Source organism: Cyprinodon tularosa, unplaced genomic scaffold, assembly GCF_016077235.1.
Source record: "Cyprinodon tularosa strain WSP-4 unplaced genomic scaffold, ASM1607723v1 ctg526, whole genome shotgun sequence".
NCBI classification, from domain to species: domain Eukaryota; kingdom Metazoa; phylum Chordata; class Actinopteri; order Cyprinodontiformes; family Cyprinodontidae; genus Cyprinodon; species Cyprinodon tularosa.
This window is the reverse complement of record NW_024039259.1, coordinates 1380162-1403181: the sequence shown is the minus strand read 5'-3', so window position 1 is coordinate 1403181 and position 23020 is coordinate 1380162. Positions and strand designations below refer to the sequence as shown.

The 23020-nt window shown below is 39.2% G+C and overlaps 3 protein-coding genes across 3 annotated transcripts in view; 2 read left to right on the top strand and 1 right to left on the bottom strand.

The window, feature by feature from the left end:
• The window catches only part of LOC119795888 (cation-independent mannose-6-phosphate receptor-like), a gene marked incomplete at its 3' end in the record, with an annotated part of 66724 nt that extends 55641 nt beyond the window's left edge, over positions 1 to 11083 (bottom strand). Inside the window, exons 1-3 of the mRNA XM_038304125.1 lie at positions 10944 to 11083; positions 5461 to 5600; positions 490 to 608 (exon numbers count right to left, since the gene is read on the bottom strand). Of these exons, the coding sequence (XP_038160053.1) occupies positions 490 to 608; positions 5461 to 5600; positions 10944 to 11083 (399 nt within the window). The remainder of the gene's footprint in view (positions 1 to 489; positions 609 to 5460; positions 5601 to 10943) is intronic.
• A 3650-nt stretch (positions 11084 to 14733) lies between these two features.
• On the top strand, positions 14734 to 17380 carry LOC119795886 (spidroin-2-like). Its single transcript, XM_038304124.1, has 3 exons — positions 14734 to 14862; positions 16108 to 17307; positions 17358 to 17380. The coding sequence occupies exons 1-3, from the start codon at positions 14811 to 14813 to the stop codon at positions 17378 to 17380; spliced, it is 1275 nt and encodes a 424-aa protein (XP_038160052.1). The 5' UTR covers positions 14734 to 14810.
• A 337-nt stretch (positions 17381 to 17717) lies between these two features.
• Positions 17718 to 19399, top strand: LOC119795885 (zinc metalloproteinase nas-4-like). The gene is made up of 6 exons (XM_038304123.1): positions 17718 to 17723; positions 17799 to 17868; positions 17944 to 18055; positions 18221 to 18393; positions 19009 to 19090; positions 19180 to 19399. The coding sequence occupies exons 1-6, from the start codon at positions 17718 to 17720 to the stop codon at positions 19301 to 19303; spliced, it is 567 nt and encodes a 188-aa protein (XP_038160051.1). The 3' UTR covers positions 19304 to 19399.
• The last annotated feature ends 3621 nt before the right edge of the window (positions 19400 to 23020 follow it).

Genomic DNA, 23020 nt, shown 5'->3' with positions numbered 1-23020 from the left:
AGTCACGAGGGAACTGTTCGGCTCTGTACTCGGGGCTAAGCATCGTGTTTCTCAACTTTTTCGTTGAAAGCGGAGCTGTGGAGAGCCGCTTCGCCGTTTTTTCAATGTTTTGATGGGGGAAGGTGAGCGGAAATGACGGAGCGAGAGGGGTTGTGTCGTCCAGATTTGCGTCCCCCGGTGTGTATTTCCCCCCCGACGTACGTTCTTCTCCCACACAAAAACAGAACTTCATTTCAAATGTAGAAATTCCGCGTTTACACTAGATTCCGCTTTAATTTGCCAATTCTGCAATTCCGTCCGCGATTCCGTGATCGCGGAAATTATAGGGCCCTACATGCAGGGTTTGTGTGTAAGCTGGCAGAGCTAAACAGCTGCACAGAACAGGTGTCTGCTGATGTAATGGAGCATATTTGAATAATGCAAACCTTAATCAACCAGTCCTGCATACTCTGATTATAGATTTCTTGCTTAGCTCATTGTCTGTCTTACCATGGTTTTCCCACATTGGAAGCTGATGCTGGTCTGAATGGGGTTATTGCCTTCGGAGCATGTCTCTGTGGAGTTATAATCGAGGACGGTGCCAGAGAGCCTCTGCAGGGAAACATCACCTGAATAGCAAAAAAAATATCAATACACACTGTTAGGAGTTTTATCAGCTAAAAGTTGATTAAATCCCATACTCCATCTAGCAGGGGCGGATCCAAAGGCTCATATTTAATGATTTTATCTCCAACAGACAGCTGGACTGAGTGTCCTAACCTCTTAAGCCATACCAAGTTTATTTTAAGATGTCAAACCTTAAGAAATAAAAACTACTGTGGGAAAAAAAAGCAAAACATGACAAGTTCAGTTCTAGAACTTGACAGGTCAGTGGACTGAAACTCTGTAAAGTTAACGGTCTGTAAATATTTGACACTTGCAGGCAGAGAACAATTTATAAGACAGCAGAAAAAAAAATGTTACGCCTAGACTGCAAATATGAGAAAACAAATATGTTCCCTTGTGAATGAGTGAATGTTTTCTGTGATTTGATGTGTTTATGTCTTGGTGAACTCTGGCTTATGACAGGCTGATAACCCAGGAGGATAATAAAGGAGAATGACTGACTAAACTCAAAGACAGCAGCAGATAAGAGAAGTCTGTATGCTCAGCGTTCTGCTAAGAGAGCGTCGATTATCCTGAATTCTGGGATATATAAGTCATACGAAGCACTGGCAGGTGAGAGTGCAATTAATAAAATTGAGCTAATATTAATAAACCAGTGTATATTTTCATTATGCTGTGTTTATGTACATGTGTTCTGAGATTGTTTTGTCACATGATATTTATTTTGTCATGTGATGATGACGCAAGCCAGGGTTGGAGTTTGTTTGAGTAGAGCAGAAAAGCAATGCTGCTCTTTAAAGGTGTTGATGGAGTAAAGGAGCAATGGGAAGGTTTCTGGTTATGCTGTCTGCCTAATCTGAGCAGACAGCATAACCATAAGTGCTGAGCTGTATCACAAATACAGCCTCAAGCCAGCAGCTGTGTCTGCGCAGCCGATAGCTCCGATGATGTGTTCCTGGGTCATGTGAAAAGTCAGCCCCAGTTATTTAACTCAGAATCATCTGACCTCTGCTGCTTGGTCACTGTTGACTGATTCTTCTCCTTTGCATAAGACCTCTTCCTCAGTCCAACTTACTAAGCTACTAAATTAGAGCAATTATATAAAACAGCGACCAAACAAATCCTCCCTTTAGCTTTTGTTTTTGAATCAACAAGGCCTAAAGTGACAGTGAGGACTTGGCTACTGAGGGATATCAGATATTCAACAGGGGACGGGTTGTGACCTCTGGCTGCAGGACAAGATGTTGTTTTAGGCCTAAAATAACTCTGTCTGGCTGCCAAAGAGGTCAGCAGAAGAATAAGGGAAGTTTTTAGCAGGCCTTACAATGACTAAACGCCGAGACTGACTCAGAGTCCAAGCGCATTGTGGTACAGAGATTAATTTGAATAAATATTTGAGGTTTACAAAAATGAGTTAAATCAAGCAATATTTATTTTAATCACTGAGAACACATTTTATTTTAGTTCTCTGGCAATATGTTTATGCCTCATCCCCACGCAGATGAACAGGGTTTGACAAATTCAAGAAAAAACTAATTGTGTGAACAGGGAAGGATAAAGTAACAACAAAAACACTGTTACAGGTTCACCAGGCCAATAGGAGGCGCTATGAAACTTCAACAGAAGCAGGTAAAAAAAATAAGCAGGCAACTTTCTGTGGAGTAAAAACAGCAACATCTAGGCAATCAGACAAAGATTTAAAGATTTCTAAAGCCAATTTTTGAACAAAAAACGGAAGAGCAACACTTCTCTTGTCGTCTGAGAGATTGGGCCAAATGTGGGTTACCGGGAGAGATAGAGCTGTGATGTTATTGTTTAAGAACAGACTTGGTTCACATGTAAACATGGAGACTTGCAAATTGCGTTTTGAAAGGTTTCTCTCTGGGTTTCTAAAATTAGCATTATAATAGACAGAACAGTCTCCAAAAACACCGGACCCGTGTAACGAACTGCCTAAACAATGAAATACATTAGTGGATAACTACCACTCTGGTCACCACGGAGACGGGCTCTTAATCTGATGGTTTAATAGCTTAGAAAATAGAAAAATCAGGAAGAGAAACAGAATAGATTAGCTAAAAACTCTTGCAGATATCAGAAAAGTAATGCTGCTGACAGCCTGATATTTCTGCCAAGCAGACCACAATCTGCAACATAAAGGTATTCAGGGGCCTTAATATAGATTAAAAAAGGGTGATTTTATTTCACAATTAAAGAAAGGCATATAGCTGCTCAGTGGCACAGTGGTTAGCGTTGCTACCTTGCCGCAAAAAGGTTCTGGGTTCAATTCCAGACCCGGGTTCTTTCTGCATGGATTTTGCATGTTCTCCCTGTGCATGCGTGGGTTCTCTCTGGGTACTCCGGTGTTCTGTAAGGTGAGCGTACCCCGTCAGACCAGCATACCCATTGTCAATAGGCATGCCCAGGACATCAGATTTGAGTTTATCCCTTTAGTCATGTACGAAAAAACTATTCAAGGTCTGATCACAATAGGCTTCACAAAACACTAAAAAGTAAGTAATTAAATTTTTTTGTTTGTTGTTGTTGTACATGATTAAAGGGATATACACCCATTGAGGTAGTTTAAAGTTTATTTTTTTATACAAAACTAAAGGGAAAATATAAAGGGGTAAACAGGGATAAACTAAAGGGATAAACTGGTATTGACTATGGGTATGCTGGTCTGACAGGGTATCCTCATCTGACAAAACACTGGCTTCCTCCTACAGTCTAAAAACATGCCTGTTAGTTTAATTGGCTTCTCTAAATTATCCTTAGATGTGAGTCTTATAAAACATATTCAAATAAAAGCAAAAAATTAAAATCTTTCACACAAAACAATTCCAAGTCCTACAACAGCCCTTGAGCCGCAGCTAGAAAATCTAAAGTTGCTGAGAAAACAACTCAACCGATTAATCAAATACAATAAGGTCGAAAATGATTGAATAATGGATACATACTAGGAAAGCTAATGTTCGGTAAAATTATTTGAGCTTGTTTTTGGAGCTCAGCGCCTGTCTGACTGGAGATGAGGATGCTGCTGACACACAGGAGGAGCAGCTCGTCCTGATCAGCACAGAAATAAGATCTCTGATGAAGCACTGATCCATACAGCGTCAGACCAATAGCTCAGTCAGCATTTATCAGAGCTGTTATAAACAGCAGCACCTAGATGGGCCTTAGTTTAAAGCAGCAGAAATACAAACTTAAACAGCAACTTTAAAATCGAATAGGAACATGATAAAATACACTGGTTCACAATACAAGGTTTCTGTTATTATTAAAACAAATTATCCAAGTAGTCTAGTTTAAGCAGGCCCCTGCTTAAAACCTTCTATGACTCTGTGGTGGCATCATCCCTCCTCTAAGCTGTTGTCTGTTGGGCCCCTGGCAGCACAGAGCGGGGCAGAAAGAGACTGAACAAACTAGTGAGAAAGGCCGTTTCTGTCCTGGGATTCCTTATCTTTTAATGTAACTGGGAAACCACCCCAATATATACATTTCAATCGGGGTATGAGATAAAAACTACACGGTTACACCATTTCCTGTGGCTTAAAGAAAATGTGTTTATTGCTATTTATTCTAAATATCTTTGCACCCATCATATTACCTACAGACGTCTGGTCTAAAAATGAGCAGGACCTTAGAGATGAACCACAGCTACACCGTTTTCCTGTAATCAGCTGTAAATTGACCAAATATTGGAAAATGACAGCCATAAAGATGCTATGAACCACAAGTTAAGCAAGAGTTTCTAGTGTTGACGTTTTTAAAACAGATAAGGCTTGGGTTTAAAAAAAAAACACTTAGAAAATGCTGTAAAATCCTACCCTGATAAACCAGACTAAATGTGAGATTAAATGTGTAATTTAGTCTGGCCTCGATGAATGAGACATCGGAAGATTGTTGATGGGAATGTAAACAAACAGCCTGTCGGTGAAACGGCGAACACGTCCTTCTTAAAAATGGATGAGCGTAGAGCCTCTTTCTTCTCACCATTCAACAAAAACCCAAAGTTTAATCCTTCCAAAACTGATTCCAAAGCTACGTCAAACAAAAATTGTTCAATAGTTGTTGTCATCTTCCTTGTTTTGCTTTCTCCAGCGTTGCGCAGCTTTGTCATCACGTCCTAAAAACCCCGCCCGCTTTGCATCCAAAAATCCAAAACACATTTCTGCGTTATGATTGGCCCGCCGGTTCTAGGGCCTGGGGCATTCATCAAGACTAGACCAAACTCACAGGAAATTATTTTGGCCGCTGGTGGGTAGGGTTAGTTTACCAGGCTAGTAAAATCCTGATATATTTTACTTAACAGGAGGCGGGGTATCAAAGTACAGTAGGTGGAAGGTTAAAAGAATAAAAAATACATAAAATCAGGGGATAAATTCGGGACAATTTTCTGAAAAGCTGCAACAACAGAAACAGAATGAGGTCAATAATCTACAGAACATTTAAAAACAGAGGTGTAAACTTAGAAAAGTCTCTTGACTCGACTTTGACTCGATCAGTAATGACTTGTGCCTTTATCTAGTCTTTACTTAAATGGCTTGACACTCTCATTAAAGTCAAATATTTAAAGCAAAAAATAATCACAGTAAAAATAAAATCATTTGCTTCCTCGTGTCAAAAAAGTTTGAGGGATAACTCAAGACTTGGCATTTTCTTGATTTAAAAATAAGCTCAAAGACTTGAGACTCACTTGTTGTGACTTAATGACTGTTGGGTCATAAGTCATGAGAAACATTTACATGGTTGGAATGTTGAATGTGCGTATTAAATAAACGTGCTGCATAAAGAAGCTCCTGCAGATGGATGACAGAGAGATGAAACGCTGTCTCAGTCCACTGTACTCACCAACTGAGCGAGGTTCTTCTCCGTCGAGGTTCTGAGCGCACACTGCAGCGCTCGCCCCGCAGCTGGTCGGGGGTGAGGACTCACAGAGTTTTATGGTGTATTTCACATTTCTGTCCTGGTCTACAGCCTCCCATTTATAACTGAAAGAGAAAGAAGACAAGTAGGAAAGAAAGAATTTGGGCGATGAGTGTGTGCAGATTTTAAAATCCTCATAAAGGCATTAAAAATGGGACTAAAGTAGCCAAACAGTGAGACACCCTTTGAATAGAATATGCAAAGAACTCATGTTTAGGATTAAAGCTTCCCTTTAGGTAAAATATCTGAATGATAAAGATTCTCCAGAATCAGGACACCTTCCAGTAGTACTGGAATGAGGTTAATCCTGGAGCATTTCTGACCATTAAGAGTTTCATTTCACTAATGTTTCTCAGAACAAACTGTCAAAACAAGTTAATGAGGGCCAGGCAGTGTGAACATCCAGGTAACTGGTTATCATTCCTCTCTTATGGCTGTGTCAATATTTAGACAGTAGCTGCACAGAGAGAGCTCCAAAGAAGGAACACAGCCCTCACTATTAGAGAAAATGTTCTGCCTTCAAAAGCCACCAGAGCGACGGATGCTAAATTTCCTTCAAATCAGCAGGACTTTTTTATTTATCCATTTAATTTTTAAATCAGCTCCCTAAATTTTATCAACAGACCCATTTTAAGAGTAAAAGGGAGGAACTAGAGCTAGTACTACACTAGATCTATTGACAATTTGCTATAAAATTGTTAAAGAGAAGCCATGATTTTTCTTGAGGCAAGGCAACAGTGCTACAAAATGTGCAACAGTGCAGGCGGGTTTCAATTTTAAAGCACTTCTTTAAAAACATTGCAAAGCTCAGCTTCTTCTGTTATTGTGAAAAGCAAGATAAATTGTAAAATTGAACAGAAATATCCTTGGAGAGGAAAGCTGTAACCAACATACAGCTGGAAACATATCCCTGTGATCCTGATGGATGGGAATATATAGTAGTTGGGAAATCCAAGTATTAGGGTCATCAAAAAACAAATAAAAACTACATAAAAGACTAGAAAAAATATATATATAAAAAGAACAAAAACCCAAAAGTTATCATATAATTACCCATACCATAACAGAAACACTACAGTTTAAGAAACATCATAATCAGATCAAAGTAAAACTGTTTAGGTAGCAGGTAAATCAGCAAATAAACACTGTATAAGAAGTTGTATTTTTTTACTATGTAAAAAGAAATAATAAAACCATTACCTTTGGTTTTACTTTAGCATTTTGAGATCATATTATCCGTTTAAGCCTCCCTTATATTCTCCATGAATTTAGCATCCTGCTCATTAAACTCTAACCGAAGTGTAGCCATCAAGCAATGGAAGACAATAAAACGTGCAAAATAATTCACTGGCAGGTAAAATGGGACTCCAGTATGAAAAACTGCATCGCTTCATCAAAGCAGTACTTTGCAATTGTAATTCTGCAGAGAATATGCATTAAAGTTATGATTTAATAAAGTGAAACTTTGTGACTGTGCATGAAAAGCAGTTGATGGGTAAATGGGAAGATGGCAGTGTGATTTCCCCTGCAGAACGTCCAAGTGTCCTGGAGCTAGGCACTGAAGCCAAACCGATGCCAGATACAGCTGTGTACATAAATGTAGGAAATGTGAAAGTGTGGATGGACTTTTTAATGGGTCCAACTTCCTGTCTGGCTCATCTAGTTTTTGGAGAGTTGCATGTTTTGTTTCATCAACCATACAACAATAAAACGAATAAAAAGAAATTCTGATAAAGTTCTAGATAAGGAAAAGAACAAAACATCAGCATCGAGGTTATTGTTGCAGGGAACCAGCCTTTGAGGATCTATGTTTAAGATAATTGATCTGTTTCAATCACTACTGTACAACACTTAAAAAAAAATACAAAAATCAGAAAGTCAGTATGTTTAAAATGAAAAACACTGGATGAACCAAACAGTGAAAAACCAGAATGAATTAGCAGACTTCATGTCATTTAGCATTTCTGGAAAAAACGAGTGACTGCAGCAAGAATCATGAGTTTACTTTTATTGTCCTAAATCAGTTTGTGAGGCCTTTTCTTTTTATTATATACCAATACATCTACACTTCTTTCAATCACAAAACATTTTAAATAAACAAATGTCTACATATGCAAATTACTATGAAAGAAAACTAAACGATATAAAAAAATTTTTTAAATGAGTTAAACGTTTTAAAAAGCTTCAGCAAATACGGAGGTTTTCAGAAAGAGGAGAGCTGTATGGGATCCAAAGACAGACAATTCCTGGACTTTATATGTTTTACATTTAGGACACTCAAAGACTATATAAATTGTGGGTTTTATTTTATTTTTTGTACCTGCAATAAGTCGGCATATTGGCGAGAGGGCCGCAAAAACGTTACGACATTTAGTTTTGCCCATTAAAGAGACAATATGTGAGTTTTTACTCAGTCAATATCTTTAAAATAGCCTTTAATTTTACCCTTTATAACTAAAACATTGTTTGATGAGCAGAATGAAGCCTCTGTAGTTCAGCACAGATGACTCCATAAGCCTGTAGCCTATTTTTCTGGTAAATTCAAGCGCTGTTGCGGATGTAACATTCACCTGTCCATGTTAAACGGGTCCGGCCAAGTAAACAATCAATGCGCTATATCAAAGATGTATTTTGTGGGTACTCAGAAGAGAGACCAGATTGCATTCGGGCTGCAACTAACGATGATATTGCAAATCGATCTATAACTTTTTCGATTAATCGATTATTTAATTAGCAAAAGGTTCCTTAGAGCAGACTTTTTACGAAATTAAACCAGGTGAATCTAAAACGGTTCCACTTGAGGAGTTCTGGACAGAGCGTATTGACAGACGAAAAAGCTTTTTTATCTAAAATGAAATTTTTTTTTTTTTTTTTTTTTACATTTTTGGTATAATTACTGCTCTAAGTGGGTCGCTCTGTCAGCCAAAGGCATTTTTTACAGTCTCTTAATACAGTTAATGATTAATCGATCACTAAATTAGTTGACGATTATTCAAATAATGAATTGATCACGAATAATCCGATTTTTCCAGCAATAGACTGCATACTGTAAAGCTGGATCAGTTTAAATAAGAAAGCGTGGTGTTTACTTATCTAGTTAGATAGGTATAAAAGAGGACGCTATTTTTCCGGATGGATCATCAAAAGAAGTCCTCCTCCTGACTGTAAATCATTCTGGTGATATGTTTACGTAAGGCCGTCCTACGAGCTCGTCCCCATTTTCACTTACCGGTGGTGAGTCTGACATAGTGGAAAAATAGCAAATGTTCTTGTGGAGAGTAATCTTTTATAGGCGATGCTACAGTAACTTTTAAACAGATCGTGCACGGGGAGAAATGGGCTCTCAGGAGTGGGTACACATCATACACACTCCGCTTTGTTTAAAAAAATATAAATATAAAAAATATAACCGTGGATGTCTGGGGGACAGTGATTGGCCTACATGTTATGAATTCTGGCGTACCATATAGAATAAATTATGAACAGTTCAGTTTGTGCCTTCAAGTCGTTGCCCATAGGAAGACGTTAGTTGGATAGAACCTAACGGAATATCTTCAGAACAGCTCCAAATGACACAAAACACATATGGGAGAGTAGAACATGATGTAATAACGTAAAATCAAGGTCCTAATGTAAAAAAAACAAAAAAAAAAACAAACAGCGTTCCCCTTTAAGGGCTGTTAATACCCTCCAGCAGTGTGTCGCAGTGAGCATGAGGCAGACATTTTTGATTTATGCTCAATTTTGAGCATGGTAAGCTGTGGGTCTAGATACGGCCGAGGCGGTGAAGAAGTGGGGGCGAGTTTGTCTGACAACAGAGAGACATGATGGTGAAAAAGAGCGGGGATCCAGGTGGAAAAATGGTCCCAGCGTTCTTGCGTACCTCGCTCATCTAGCTGGTCAAACTTAACAAGTTGTTTTCCACAATTGCGGCTAAAAAACAAAACAAGCCGGTCTCCTGTCTTTGGTCACCTACAATTTAGGAGAGGTGCAGCAGAGTGTCTGCGGAAGGGGCTGGAACGTCTTTTTGTTCATTGTAACACCTGAGCAGATGACCTAGTTTCAAAGTATAAATCAGCCTTTACAGCCGTATACGTCGCAACGCCACCAGTTCTGTTAGCTCTACGCCTGCCGAAGACACAGACGTGGTATCGATCTATTTTACTTTCAAAATCTCGTGAAATTTCATCGTTCCGTTACAAACTCTCGTGATATTTTGCAAATTCTTGTGAGATTTTGTTAGTAAAATAGATCGATACCGCGTCAATATATCAGCATATAAAAATATGGCAAAATTTCGTGAATTTTCGGGGGATTTCGTAGCATAACGATGACATATAGCAATATTTCATTAGTAAAAGAGATTGATATGGTGTTTTTAAATGGCAATATATCAGCATATGAAGATATTGTGATAATTTTAATGTATCAATATTTTTTCCCTCGTCTTTAGAAGTCTATAAGTCTGTAAAAAAGAAGTTTTTGAGGAAGAAGTATATATATATATATATATATATATATATATATATATATATATATATTTTTTTTTAGACTTTAGAAACTTAGAAGCTGATCAAATATCGGGTTAAATATCGGTGGGGTGGCCGATGTCCGATATTCAGTTTTAAGGCCGATACCGATAGGGGGCCGATTATATCGTGCATCCCTAGTTGCATATATTAGCTGCGACATATGAATCAAGATGCTATGACCGAAAGAATTTGATTGACAGATGAGCGTTGATATATGATTGGCCGAATTTAGGTGTACAAGCTGACGTATAACTAACTGGCCTGAATAAAATAACGAAAAAAAAAATATTTTTTTATTAAATAGAAATTTTCTAACTTTTGGGACAATGTGGTCTGATAAAGAGTACATTTATATACATGTTTAAGCCAGAATGATTTGACATTTAAATCCGACTTCCCTCCGACTTTAAGGAACTTGAGTTCAGTTTTTCTCTTTATAAACTCCTATAAATGCTATAAGCTAGCTGAATGCAGCCGAACCGATCGATGGCTCTTTAAAACACAGAGGTTAAATGCGCTCCAGCTGGTCCTGTCAGGCAGCGGTTCTTCCCATCCTATCTCTGCTAGCATACGCGTCATCTGGGTCAGCTGGGGAGGCGGTCAGAACCGGATCAGAACCGTTGGTCTCTAGCTTGACAGACGGCGAGCGGTATCGCTCAAAACTTGGTTCCGTAACGGCTGATCAACGAGCTGCTTTCAGCTGGAGATACACGTCAAACGTGATAAAACATTAGCGAGAAAAAAAAAAACGGTTTAGCGTCAGTTAACACACAGATAACCCGGTTTGATTAGTTAGCCCAACTGTTTAGTTACAGACAAAATAAGGCAGTGTAATGAGTTTTGGTGAGTGTGAGTGGAGGAGGTGTGTTTTGTTACCTGCAGAGGTCCTGGTACCACAAGCTGCCGCTGCGGTCCTTTTCTGCTCCGGACCGAGCCAACAGACACCCCACACCGACGCAGAGCCACAGAACCAGCCTCAGAGGCCCGCGTTGAGTCGATATATCCTGGATAAACATGTCTTTACCGAGCTGGATCCCGCCTGTGGCGCTCAATTAAGACGACATGATACAGCAGAGAGGATCGGCTCTGAACCGAACCAGTAGGAAGTGACCGAATCACATGACAGGACGTCACATGACCCACAGGGTGCTGACTGTAGAGGCGTTCAATGTCAGTGGGAAAACTCACTTCTAATTCACTGAAGCTCGAACAGACCAGACGTTGTCTACCTCTGCACCGTCTATTGGAATTAAATGTTTATTTTATTTATCTTTTTTGTCAAATATACATTTCTTAATCGGTTGGCACTCTTATGTTGTTCAGAATTAAAATAAACTGACATGGCAGAGGACCATAATGTCAGCTCGAAAATTTACCCGTAGATTTAAATTGTTTATATTGACTTTAAAATCTATAAATTACCGAAGAGGATTGGGGCCACGGAAAAAAAGAAAGGGTTAACTGATTTCTTAATTTTATTTCAGTACAATATGAGAAAAAGTCAGAATTCTGAGAAAAAAGTCAGAATTCTGAGATTAAAGTCAGAATTCTGAAAAAGTCAGAATTCTGAGATTAAAGTCCGAATTCTGAGATTAAAGTCAGAGTTCTGATATTAAAGTCAGAGTTCTGAGATTAAAGTCAGAATTCTGAGATTAAAGTCAGAATTATGAGATTAAAGTCAGAATTCCGAGAAAAAAGGCAGAATTTTTAGATTAAAGTCAGAATTCTGAGAAAAAAAAGGCAGAATTCTGAGATTAAAGTCGGAATTCTGAGATTAAAGGCAGAATTCTGAGATTAAAGTCGGAATTCTGAGATTAAAGTCAGAATTCTGAGTAAAGCAGAATTATGAGATTAAATCAGAATTCCGAGAAAAAAAGAATTATATGTTTTTATAAAGTCGATTTGAGAAATAAGCTGAAATTTAGACTTAAAGTATTGAATTTGTAATGCAATTTTGAGATTTATAAGCAATTTGAATTAATCAGAATCGGACCAAAAGTGCCTGGTTATACTGAATCACGACGAGCAAAAAAGCAAATCAGTTAAAGTCTCTCTGAGTCAGCAGTCTAAAGAAATATATTATTATTACACTTGAAAAATTATTTAAATGAAGAAAATATTCCTGAAAGCGAAATTGAATTACCAATGTTTATTTTTTTCATTTAAAACATTATAATCGGAGGCATCTGTATGCTTGATAACAAACACATAGGAGAGTGACCAATCAATGTCAGCTCTGACAAGATTTACTCGTAGAGTTAAATTAGTTTATATTACTTTAAATTATAAATACCGAAAGAGATTGTCACTGAAAATAAATGGAAGTTAAATGATTTTTTAATTATCTTATTTTGTCAAATATACATTCTTAATCGAGGCACATTAGTGTTCAGAATTAAAATAACTGACTGAGAGACAAATGTCAGCTGAAATTTACCGTGATTTAAATGTTTATTGACTTAGAACTATAAATTCCGAAAAGATTGGCCAGAAGTTAGATCTAATTTACAGTACAATAAAGTAATCTGAAAAGATTCTAGATTAAGTCAGATTCTGAATATTAAAAGTCATCAGAGTATTCTGAGATTAAAGTCAGAATTCTGAGATTAAAGTCTAGGAATTCATGAGATTAAAGTCAGAATTCCGAGAAAAAAGGCAGAATTTTTAGATTAAAGTCAGAATTCCGAGAAAAAAAAGGCAGAATTCTGAGATTAAAGTCGGAATTCTGAGATTAAAGGCAGAATTCTGAGATTAAAGTCGGAATTCTGAGATTAAAGTCAGAATTCCGAGAAAAAAGGCAGAATTCTGAGATTAAAGTCAGAATTCCGAGAGAAAAAAGGCAGAATTCTGAGATTAAAGTCGGAATTCTGAGATTAAAGTCAGAATTCTGAGAAATATTAGACTGAAATAAAACTTAAAAATAAGTTAACTTTATATGTTTTTTAGTATATAGTAAATCTGAAAGGCGAAATATTGAATTGTAATCCAATTTTATTATAAGGCAATTTAAAACTTATAAAGGACCAAAGTGCTGTATACTGAACAACAGCAAAGAAGAGTCAAATCAGTTAAAGTCTCCTCTGTCAGAGCATGTCATCAAAAGAAATATATTTATTTATTACACTGTGAAAAATTATTTAAATAAGAAAACATTCCTGAAAAATCAATGCATTTGCCCATAATCAAAGCAGGTGAATTGAATGATCTGCCAAAGGAATAAGTTTTCTTTTCCCTTATCAGTATTTTAGATGCAGTTGCACCAAGATTTTCTTGTTTTATGTGTAAATCATTCTACTCCGTTGGCAAATTTTCTTAAAGATCTCATCAAATCAAGGAAAAATACATTTAGTTTAAGAAAAAATGACCTACTACTGTTTTTACAGTTTATGTTTTCAACGTAGGGGCCAGAAACACAGATTTGTAAAAAAAAAAAAAAAAAAAAAAAAAAAAAAGTTTAACTGAAAAGTTTCTTAATGGTCAGCTTTATAAGTTGAATGAGTTGAAACTCATTATTAGTGGGTTTTGTTATTATAACGTTGATATTAGGGGTTTAAAATTAAACAGGTAATGCAAATGAGAAGTATTAGCTCTATTTCTATATTAAAACCAATATCTAGCCTAAAATAACATCATGTCTTTCAAAGAAACCCTTAAATATTTGTGTGGGTTTTTTTTTTTTAGAAAAAAGTCCTTTTAAATATGCCTTGGGAAGAACAGAGGGGGGAGGTTTAATGTTTTAATGTCGTATGTTTGTCACTGGAGTTGATGCATTATAAATAAAACAAAATACTAAAACAAGTGAAAAATTCTCAGCTCTTAATACACGCTTTTATGGAAGTGTGTTTTTTGGGGGTTTTTTTTTTTTCTTCGGGAATCAGAAAACTACTTTCTGGAGATCTGATAAAATAAGAGATTCCCTCACCAAGGCCCACAGAGGGCGCTCGCTGCATCAACACCCTGGATAGCACAAGTTTCAAATGACCGATGCTTTCCTTTAGTCCCTGAACGCACCCTGGCATTAAACGAGTTGACGGAGTTTTTTTTTAACGTAAATTGTCAAATACTTCCATTATTTAACATTAAAACCTTTAAATCAAACCCAAAACGGTACGTTTTAGCAAAGGTTCATGCTTCTCACGGAACTGTGTCCCACGGCTGGAATTTTGAGGAATTAACGACTGAGAACAAAACAATTTGAGTTATCTGCTGCCACCTAGCGGCCATCATGTAGTAAGACAAATTACTTTGGCAGAATTTATAATAAAATCCAATTGATTCTGCGTACTTGCATATTATTGTCTATTATGTGTTTAAATAGATATTTGCTAAATACACAGCAGTCTGTCGAGTCTTGGCCAGTTGTGTCAAGGGGGGTTACTGGTTGAAGAGGCAATAAAATTGCCATTACTGGCATTTCTGAAAGAAAAAAAAAAACAGCTCATTGTTTTTTCTAAACAATGTTGTTTCCCTTTAAGTAGAGAACATTAATAATAGGACACATCACATTTTAATGTGTAAAAACCTAAATATTAGGGGTAGAATATGCTGAAATATGCTCAAATAACGATCTAATTTCTAAATGTTGTAGTATTGAATAGGAGAAACAACACAGCGCCCCCTGGTGCTTGATTTAGGAACAATACAATCAGTGGAAGTGATCCCAGCTGTGGAGATGAGAGTTTTCCTTTTTAAGTCAGAAAAGAGAGGCTGGTGGATTCAAAGTTTTTTCCTCCTGCAGTCAGTATGAGTGTGGATCCTTGTTTGGTGTTGCTGTTGCTTGGCTGCTTGTCAACAGGTAGGCTTCATTGTTTAAAAAAAAATCTAATTTGTTAGAAAATCATTTCGACTTATTTTTCTTGGCAATATTATAGGAAAGAAAAACGTTGTGTAATTGATGGGTTGTCATTGGTGATGGGTCCAAAGTGGCTGCATGCGGTTTATTCTTAAAGTTATCAAGAATTTTTTTGAGCAGCCTAAAAGGAATAGAAACGTTTCAGCTGTTGCGTTTTTTTCATTTTCTCGTTCTGTCGTCTATCACTCAACCTACTAACTGAACTTTCCAAATTGATTCTTAGTTTATGAACTGTTTTTACTGTACCTATTTTAAAAATGATTTAAAATCCTACTCCATCAGCATTCTCATTCAATTTTCACGTTGTGATATATGTTCTCATTATTCATTAGCTGCATCTAAAAATTTTAAGTTTAAACATGGATATAATTTCAATTATATCATTGTACTAGGTCATCAAATAAATTCAGTTGAGTCTGATAAATAAGCTCCCTGTAGTGTCTTTAAAGGTCCAGCAGGTGTCAGTATTCTGTGAGACAATTTCAAAACGGTCTTGCAATGTGTCAAAACCCTTTGGGATTCCTCATTAACCCATCACTAGTTTCATGAAGAGTTTCCACCTTGCCAACCTGACCTTTAAAATGTTGTATTGTATTTCAAATGTTTATTTAAATGTATTTTTTTTATATATACATTCAGTCAATGTGGACACCTATCCTAATGTGAACAATTTATGAAAAGAATGGATGTGGATTGGGATCTTTTTGTCAAAATTTTATTAAGGAACAATAGGATTTCCAGAGATGACATCCAAAAACTCTGAATAAAAGGATTGGCTGTAGATGGCTGTTGTAATGTGAAGTCATTTGTAACTACGATTACAGAAAATATGAAAATTAAGGTAATTCAATTTGAAATGTGTATATTGGATAAATAAGAAATTGAAAAGCAGAAGATCAGAGATTCTTTTGTCAGATGCATCCTGACAGAGATGAGCTTACTTATAAATATTTTGGCGCATTGGTATGTTCGAAACAACTCCTGTATTGGTCAAGTGACTTTCCTATAGAGAGAAGTGCAACAAAACAGGGTTTTACTGTATGAGCTCTCTGCATGCTCTGATGCATCGGTGTCCGTTGACCCATCAATATTTTCCTGTATAGACAGTACACATGTTTAGAACACTTGGGACTGTCTTCATGTAATTATTATTAGAAATGTGATGTCATTTGTAAAACAAATTTTTAGTTGCCTGGAGTGAAAAGGTGGCGGCAGCCTGGGATGTGCCCCCCTGGCGCAACGGAAGTTCAAGGGCGGCAGTGGCCTGGGACCGGGCCCCCCAAGGCAACGGGAGTGCAACGGCTAGGGCGGCAGTGGCCTGGGACCGGGCCCCCCAAGGCAACGGGAGTGCAACGGCTAGGGCTGCAGTGGCCTGGGACAAGGCCCCCCAAGGCAACAGGAGTGCAAGGGCTAGGGCGGCAGTGGCCTGGGACAAGGCCCCCCAAGGCAACGGGAGTGCAAGGGCTAGGGTGGCAGTGGCCTGGGACAAGGCCCCCCAAGGCAACGGGAGTGCAAGGGCTAGGGTGGCAGTGGCCTGGGACAAGGCCCCCCAAGGCAACGGGAGTGCAAGGGCTAGGGTGGCAGTGGCCTGGGACAAGGCCCCCCAAGGCAACGGGAGTGCAAGGGCTAGGGTGGCAGTGGCCTGGGACAAGGCCCCCCAAGGCAACGGGAGTGCAAGGGCTAGGGTGGCAGTGGCCTGGGACAAGGCCCCCCAAGGCAACGGGAGTGCAAGGGCTAGGGTGGCAGTGGCCTGGGACAAGGCCCCCCAAGGCAACGGGAGTGCAAGGGCTAGGGTGGCAGTGGCCTGGGACAAGGCCCCCCAAGGCAACGGGAGTGCTAGGGTGGCAGTGGCCTGGGACAAGGCCCCCCAAGGCAACGGGAGTGCTAGGGCGGCAGTGGCCTGGGACAAGGCCCCCCAGGGCAACGGGAGTGCTAGGGCGGCAGCGGCCTGGGACAAGGCCCCCCAGGGCAACGGGAGTGCTATGGCAGCGGCCTGGGACGAGTCCCCCCAGGGCAACGGGAGTGCTATGGCAGCGGCCTGGGACGAGTCCCCCCAGGGCAACGGGAGTGCTATGGCGGCGGCCTGGGACGAGTCCCCCCAGGGCAACGGGAGTGCAAGGGCTAGGGCGGTGGCCTGGGACCGGGCCCCCCAGGGCAACGGGAGTGCAAGGGCTAGGGCGTTGGCTAGGGCCCGGGCCCCCCAGGGCAACGGGAGTGCTAGGGCGGCAGCGGCCTGGGACAAGGCCCCCCAGGGCAACGGGAGTGCTATGGCAGCGGCCTGGGACGAGTCCCCCCAGGGCAACGGGAGTGCTATGGCGGCGGCCTGGGACGAGTCCCCCCAGGGCAACGGGAGTGCTATGGCGGCGGCCTGGGACGAGTCCCCCCAGGGCAACGGGAGTGCAAGGGCTAGGGCGGTGGCCTGGGACCGGGCCCCCCAGGGCAACGGGAGTGCAAGGGCTAGGGCGTTGGCTAGGGCCCGGGCCCCCCAGGGCAACGGGAGTGCAAGGGCAGCGGCAGTGGCCTGGGACCGGGCCCACCAGGGCAACGGGAGTGCAAGGGCAGCGGCAGTGGCCTGGGACGAGGCTCCCCCACGCAACGGGAGTGCAAGGGCAGCGGCAGTGGCCTGGGACGAGGCTCCCCCACACAACGGGAGTGCAGGGGCATCCAATGAGAGTGCAGAGACCTTACAAGGTACAATCTACACACCTTGTAAGTAACTGAATCAATAAATTCAACAAAAATAATCTTTGTCTTGTGGTGTAGACCTGGAAGGGAATCAGATTGAGGGCGACATAATAATGATGGTCAGTCAAATTTTAAAAATTTTTTTTTCTTAGACTAAATCTTAGTGGTTCCCTAATGTTAATTTTAATTGGCAGGAGGACCGGAATGCTGTTAAATCTGTGTGGGCAAATGGCATTGTCCCATACGAAATCAGCCCAAACCTTGGTGAGTTGTAGTAATTTCAGGTAATCTGACTTTAAATAGTCTGTTCTGATTTCAAACATTACTTTGTGCCAACAGGGCGGCAGGCTGAAATCCAGGAAGCCTTCAGGATGATATCAGGATTCACCTGTATTCGCTTTATTCCACACACTGATGAGCTGCACTATATTAGTATTAAAGATGGCAAAGGGTGAGATCTACAGTAAACAAAATGGCTTATGATGAGAAGCCATTTTTCATTGCCTAAAATGGCCAGATGGGGAAAATTGTTTAACCCAATTCCAACAGCATCAGTTATAAACTGTTTAAAATGTCCATGGCTCATTCTGAAGACTCTTTCTTTTCTTAACTCCAGCTGCGCATCCTTCATTGGCATGACTGGTGGAAGTCAGCCAGTCTACTTCGCCCAATCCTGCACCACTGGCAACCTGGCCCATGAGCTTATACATGCTTTAGGGTTATACCATGAGCACACTCGTAATGACAGAGACGAATACATTTCCATCAACTGGTCAAGCGTCATTCCAAGTAAATGCCTATCAAATGACTTTTTTGGGGTTTACTCTAGAAGATTTATCCAGACATGACCAATGAGGCTGAACCAATACACTTGGAGCCCTGAAGTACAACAATTGGGGCTTTTTATGCTTAAAGGTTTTTAGTTTTGTATCTTGAATGGATTTAGCTCAGCTTTTGTTATTCACTTGCTTTAATTCCAGTGTAGTCTCCAAAGAAATGCTCTTTATAAAAGGTGGGGGGAGCTGAAAAAAGGGCTTGTTGGGAATAGCCTAATTGGTGTTATATTGTTTTTTAGATCTTCACAAAAATTAATCTGAGATTGGGGGAAAAGGAGTTTGTTTGCAATGTGCTTGAAGACCCTTAATTTCCAACTTTAAACGGGCTCTTGCATCTTTAAAAGATGGTTCTAGAATGTGCAGGCGGTGTTTTGACATCCGCTAAAACCTTTAATTGATTCTTATGAACTGTCCAAAGGCATTATGGTTGGGCCTAGTACAATCTTAAAAGGTAAATGTTTGATCTCCCTTTGCCAGATGATTAATGTGGTGACCATTAAAGATATAACTGATGGTACCATCTCTTGAGGGTAAAATTCTGAATTCAAATACTGTTTTTATTTTCAAGGCAAGAAGAGAAACTTCAAAGTAAAAAATGGAGACACTCTAAACCAGCCTTATGACTATGATTCCATCATGCACTATGGACCGTAAGTAACTCCTCTTGCCTAATTGGTATGAAATGTTTAAACACTAGTGTTTTTATTTGTTTATCCACTGATTTTAACTTTCTGTACAGGTCGTTTTTCAGTGTGGATGGGAATCCAACTATTGTAACCCATAAAAAAGCCCAAAACATTGGACAGAGGATCCGACTGAGCCCCCTGGACATAAAGAAACTAAATATCCTCTATAAATGTTAAACCCTTCGTGCACCTGCAAACTTGCTGTTTTAAACATTGAAGCTGCAAATCCCTTCAGATGTGGAAAAGGGGTTTTGGTGCTTGTAAAAAGATTTTTGATGGTACTAAATGAGTTGTCTTTTTGATCGGTGACTGCAGATTCAAAACTGTTATGTATTCACTGGAGTCTTGTTGTAGAAGGTTAACATTGGAGTGTTAGGTTTGATCAAATAAACTGCCCTTGCAAAGATTTTTAACTTGTATATTGACTAGAGGGAATGACTATTTTTATTAGCCAAATCTTAGGTTCAGAAATTATATTGTAAAGTGGAGTAAGTTGCACAACCTATATTGACTGGAAAGTGGCAGCTTCATTATAAGACATTTGCAAGTTGAGCTGGCATCATTAATATTATGGTTAATCCTGAATCAGGTGTATTATGCATCTACTTTTAAGGGGTTAGTTTTTTCTTAACATTAAGTTGTGACTGCAGGCTAGATATAGTATATATAGTTTCAGAGGTGTCAAGTAATGAAGTAAAAACGCTACTTTTCCGTACTTAAGTACACCTTATTCACTGCAAAAATGATCTAGAAATAAGTAAAAATATCTTAAGTGGATTTACCCTTAATTTGAGTGGGTAAATACAATGATTTGCCAATGAAATTTGTGTCTTTACTCTTAAAATATAATTAGATAATATGAACTTTGAAATAAGACAATACAATAGTTTTTTTAAATGTAAATTGTCTTGTTCCATTGGCAAAGTGTCTCACTTTTGTACTGAATTGGAGAAAAAATGCACTTTTAAGTAAAAATTGTTTAATTAGATTTCCATTTTTTTGCAGTGTAGATATCTATACTTTTTCTCCTGACTTCTCATTACATTTTCACACAAGTATCTGTACTTTCTATTCCTTAAATTTTTAAAACAAACGTTACTCGTTACTCTTGGCTTAGGTTTTATGTTTATAAATATTTCACGCCATGTACGTCATCCAATGCAGATCATTGGTTCCATCCACATCTAGTGAAAACTAGTGTAGTTGGATGAGTCGTATAACAAACACTCATTGGTTAGCTAAAGGAAATCATCAGAAGCAAGCAGGTGTTCCAACTGTAAACACAAATTGTCTATGCCATGCTACAATGTCGGATTCAGAAAAATATGTTGAACTGTCTGAAAGGTCGGACACAGGCGAGAGCGTATCGGGAGACGGAGACCAACAGGACCTCCCTCATCCTTGGCCCTATCTCAAAGAATTTTTTGAAATGGTTCTAAAATGGAGCTTTCAATTCATATAGTGGCATCTGGCTGTATACTTTTATACTTTAAGTAGTTTTTGGAGCACATGCTTTTTCTCTTTTACTTGAGTAAAGAGGTCAAGTTGATTCTTCAACTTTAACCAGAGTGTTTTTAAATTGCAGTATCTACACTTGAGTAACAAATGTGTGTACTTTTGACACCAATGAAGTTTGGACTGCTGTACTTGATATAGAAATTACAAGCTCAAATGGATAAGGGGGCAAAAATGATACTACAGCCTTCTAAAAGAAATAAATGAAGTGACTTCCTGAATGTCTCAGTGATAAAGCTCAAAACATGACTGCATGCTGTAACTTTGAAAGTGGGTGGGGATACGCTAAGGGTGGCGGCTGATGGATCTACAGCTATGCGAACCAAGGACTTTCATTAGGTTTTAGAATGTTTCAAAAATGATTCCAAACATATTTATGGAATGCTTTCCTGTTGAGAACAAAAGTACCAAAATACATTATATAGATATGCAGATACCTTTTAGTGCATTATCTTTGGGTTGGTTGGCGCAGCTTTTTCTGTGTCTTGCTGAATTACAGAAGATTTGTTAAAATATAACATTGCAATTTTTTCCTTGTAAACTTGAGAAATTTTATTGCATGTTGCATATTCCAGTAAATCTGTTTGATCTTTAAATCTGCAGCTTACTCGTCTTTGTGCTCTGCTTAAAGCAGATTTATGAACCTGTCAACTAATATGATATAACGCAGCTCTGCAGTCTGATTTTGTTTGCTAAATAGGAAAACAATGTGTTTCAACCTGTAACTGTGAGTCATGGTCCTCTAAGAACCCAAGCTTTTTTTTGTATCTACGTAGTACACAAGGACGCAACACTTTTGTCAAGTAAATCAGCGGAAAGGGGGAGAAAAAAAAGTGGAAATTATTGGTGGGGACTTACTAGCCACGGTGTTTGGGGAAAAGTGCACACCAGTCCTTTAGAAAGTTATTCCCATGGGTGGTTCTAGACAGGGGCCAACAGGGGCCAGTGCCCCTCTAAAACCGGTCCTGGCCCATGTACTGCAAAACATACAGATATTGTTTTTGCTTTTGGCAAATAGTGCACTATTAGACAAATTTCTTGAAGCGTATTTTCCTTTGATTTAAGGAGTAAAGACTAATTGCAGATGGACTGAGATGATTTATGTGTAAAATCAATACTTGTTTCTTTGGAAAAAGAATGCACTTTTTAAGGCATTCATTTTGTCAGGAAATACATTATAAACCTTTAACACATATTTTAGTACACTTACTATTTTTGGGGAGGGAAACTCTCCTTCCGAATGCACACAAAACATAAGTTATAGTCTTTGGACCAGAGTCTTTGAAAAATAAGCTGATTAGACAGTCACTTCATTTGGATGGGATTAAACTGATCTCAAATAATAAAGTAAAAAATCTTGGTGTTTTTGATCAGGACCTGTCATTTAAATCCCATATCAAAGAGGTTTCTAGAATTTCCTTCTTTTATCTCTGGAATATGGCAAAAATTAGAAATATCCTGTCCAGGGGTGATGCTGAGAAACTAGTCCATGCATTTGTTACTTCAAGGCTGGACTATTGTAGTTCTTTACTATCAGGAAGTCCACAAACTGTAGTTAAAAGCCTTCAGCTGATCCAAAATGCTGCAGCCAGAGTTCTGATGAAAATGAAAAAGAGAGATCATATCTCGCCTATCCTGGCTTCTCTTCATTGGCTTCCTGTTAAATCAAGAATAGAATTTAAAATCCTCCTTCTCACATATAAAGCCTTAAATTGCCAAGCTCCATCTGATATCAGAGATCTGATTGTTCCTTATGTTCCTAACAGAGCACTTCGCTCTCAATCTGCAGCTTTACTATTGGTTCCTACAATTTTTAAAAGTAGAATGGGAGGCAGATCTTTTAGTTATCAGGCTCCTCTCCTGTGGAACCAACTACCAGTTTTAGTCCGTGAGGCAGACACCCAGTCTACTTTTAAGGCTAGGCTTAAAACTTTCCTTTTTGATAAAGCTTATAGTTAGAGTGGCTCAGGTTATCCTGATCTATCTCTATAGTTCTGCTGCTATAAGCTTAGACTGCTGGAGGACATAGGGACCCCAATTTCATCATTCTGCTTAATTCTATCTCTATTCTCCCACTTTGCAGAATCTGTTAGTTCAATCTCTAACGTTCTGCTCTCTCTGTTTTTTCTCATAGTAGCTTCACCTCGTCTCTTCCTGTTTGGCTGTGACGCCATCCTGGAGAGAAACATCAGCTGTCCTGTTGCCGTCAAGACCCTTGTTTATAGATGATGGAGATTGGCCTGTTTTTCCAGTGTAGTCCTGTTTCTCTGACTGTGACTAACTGGATGTGCTCTCTTTATCCTCTGGCATGGGAGCTGGCTTGGAGCTCGTCTGCCTGGCTGTGTGTTTCCTGGACGGGGCCGCCTTTTACAGCTGCTT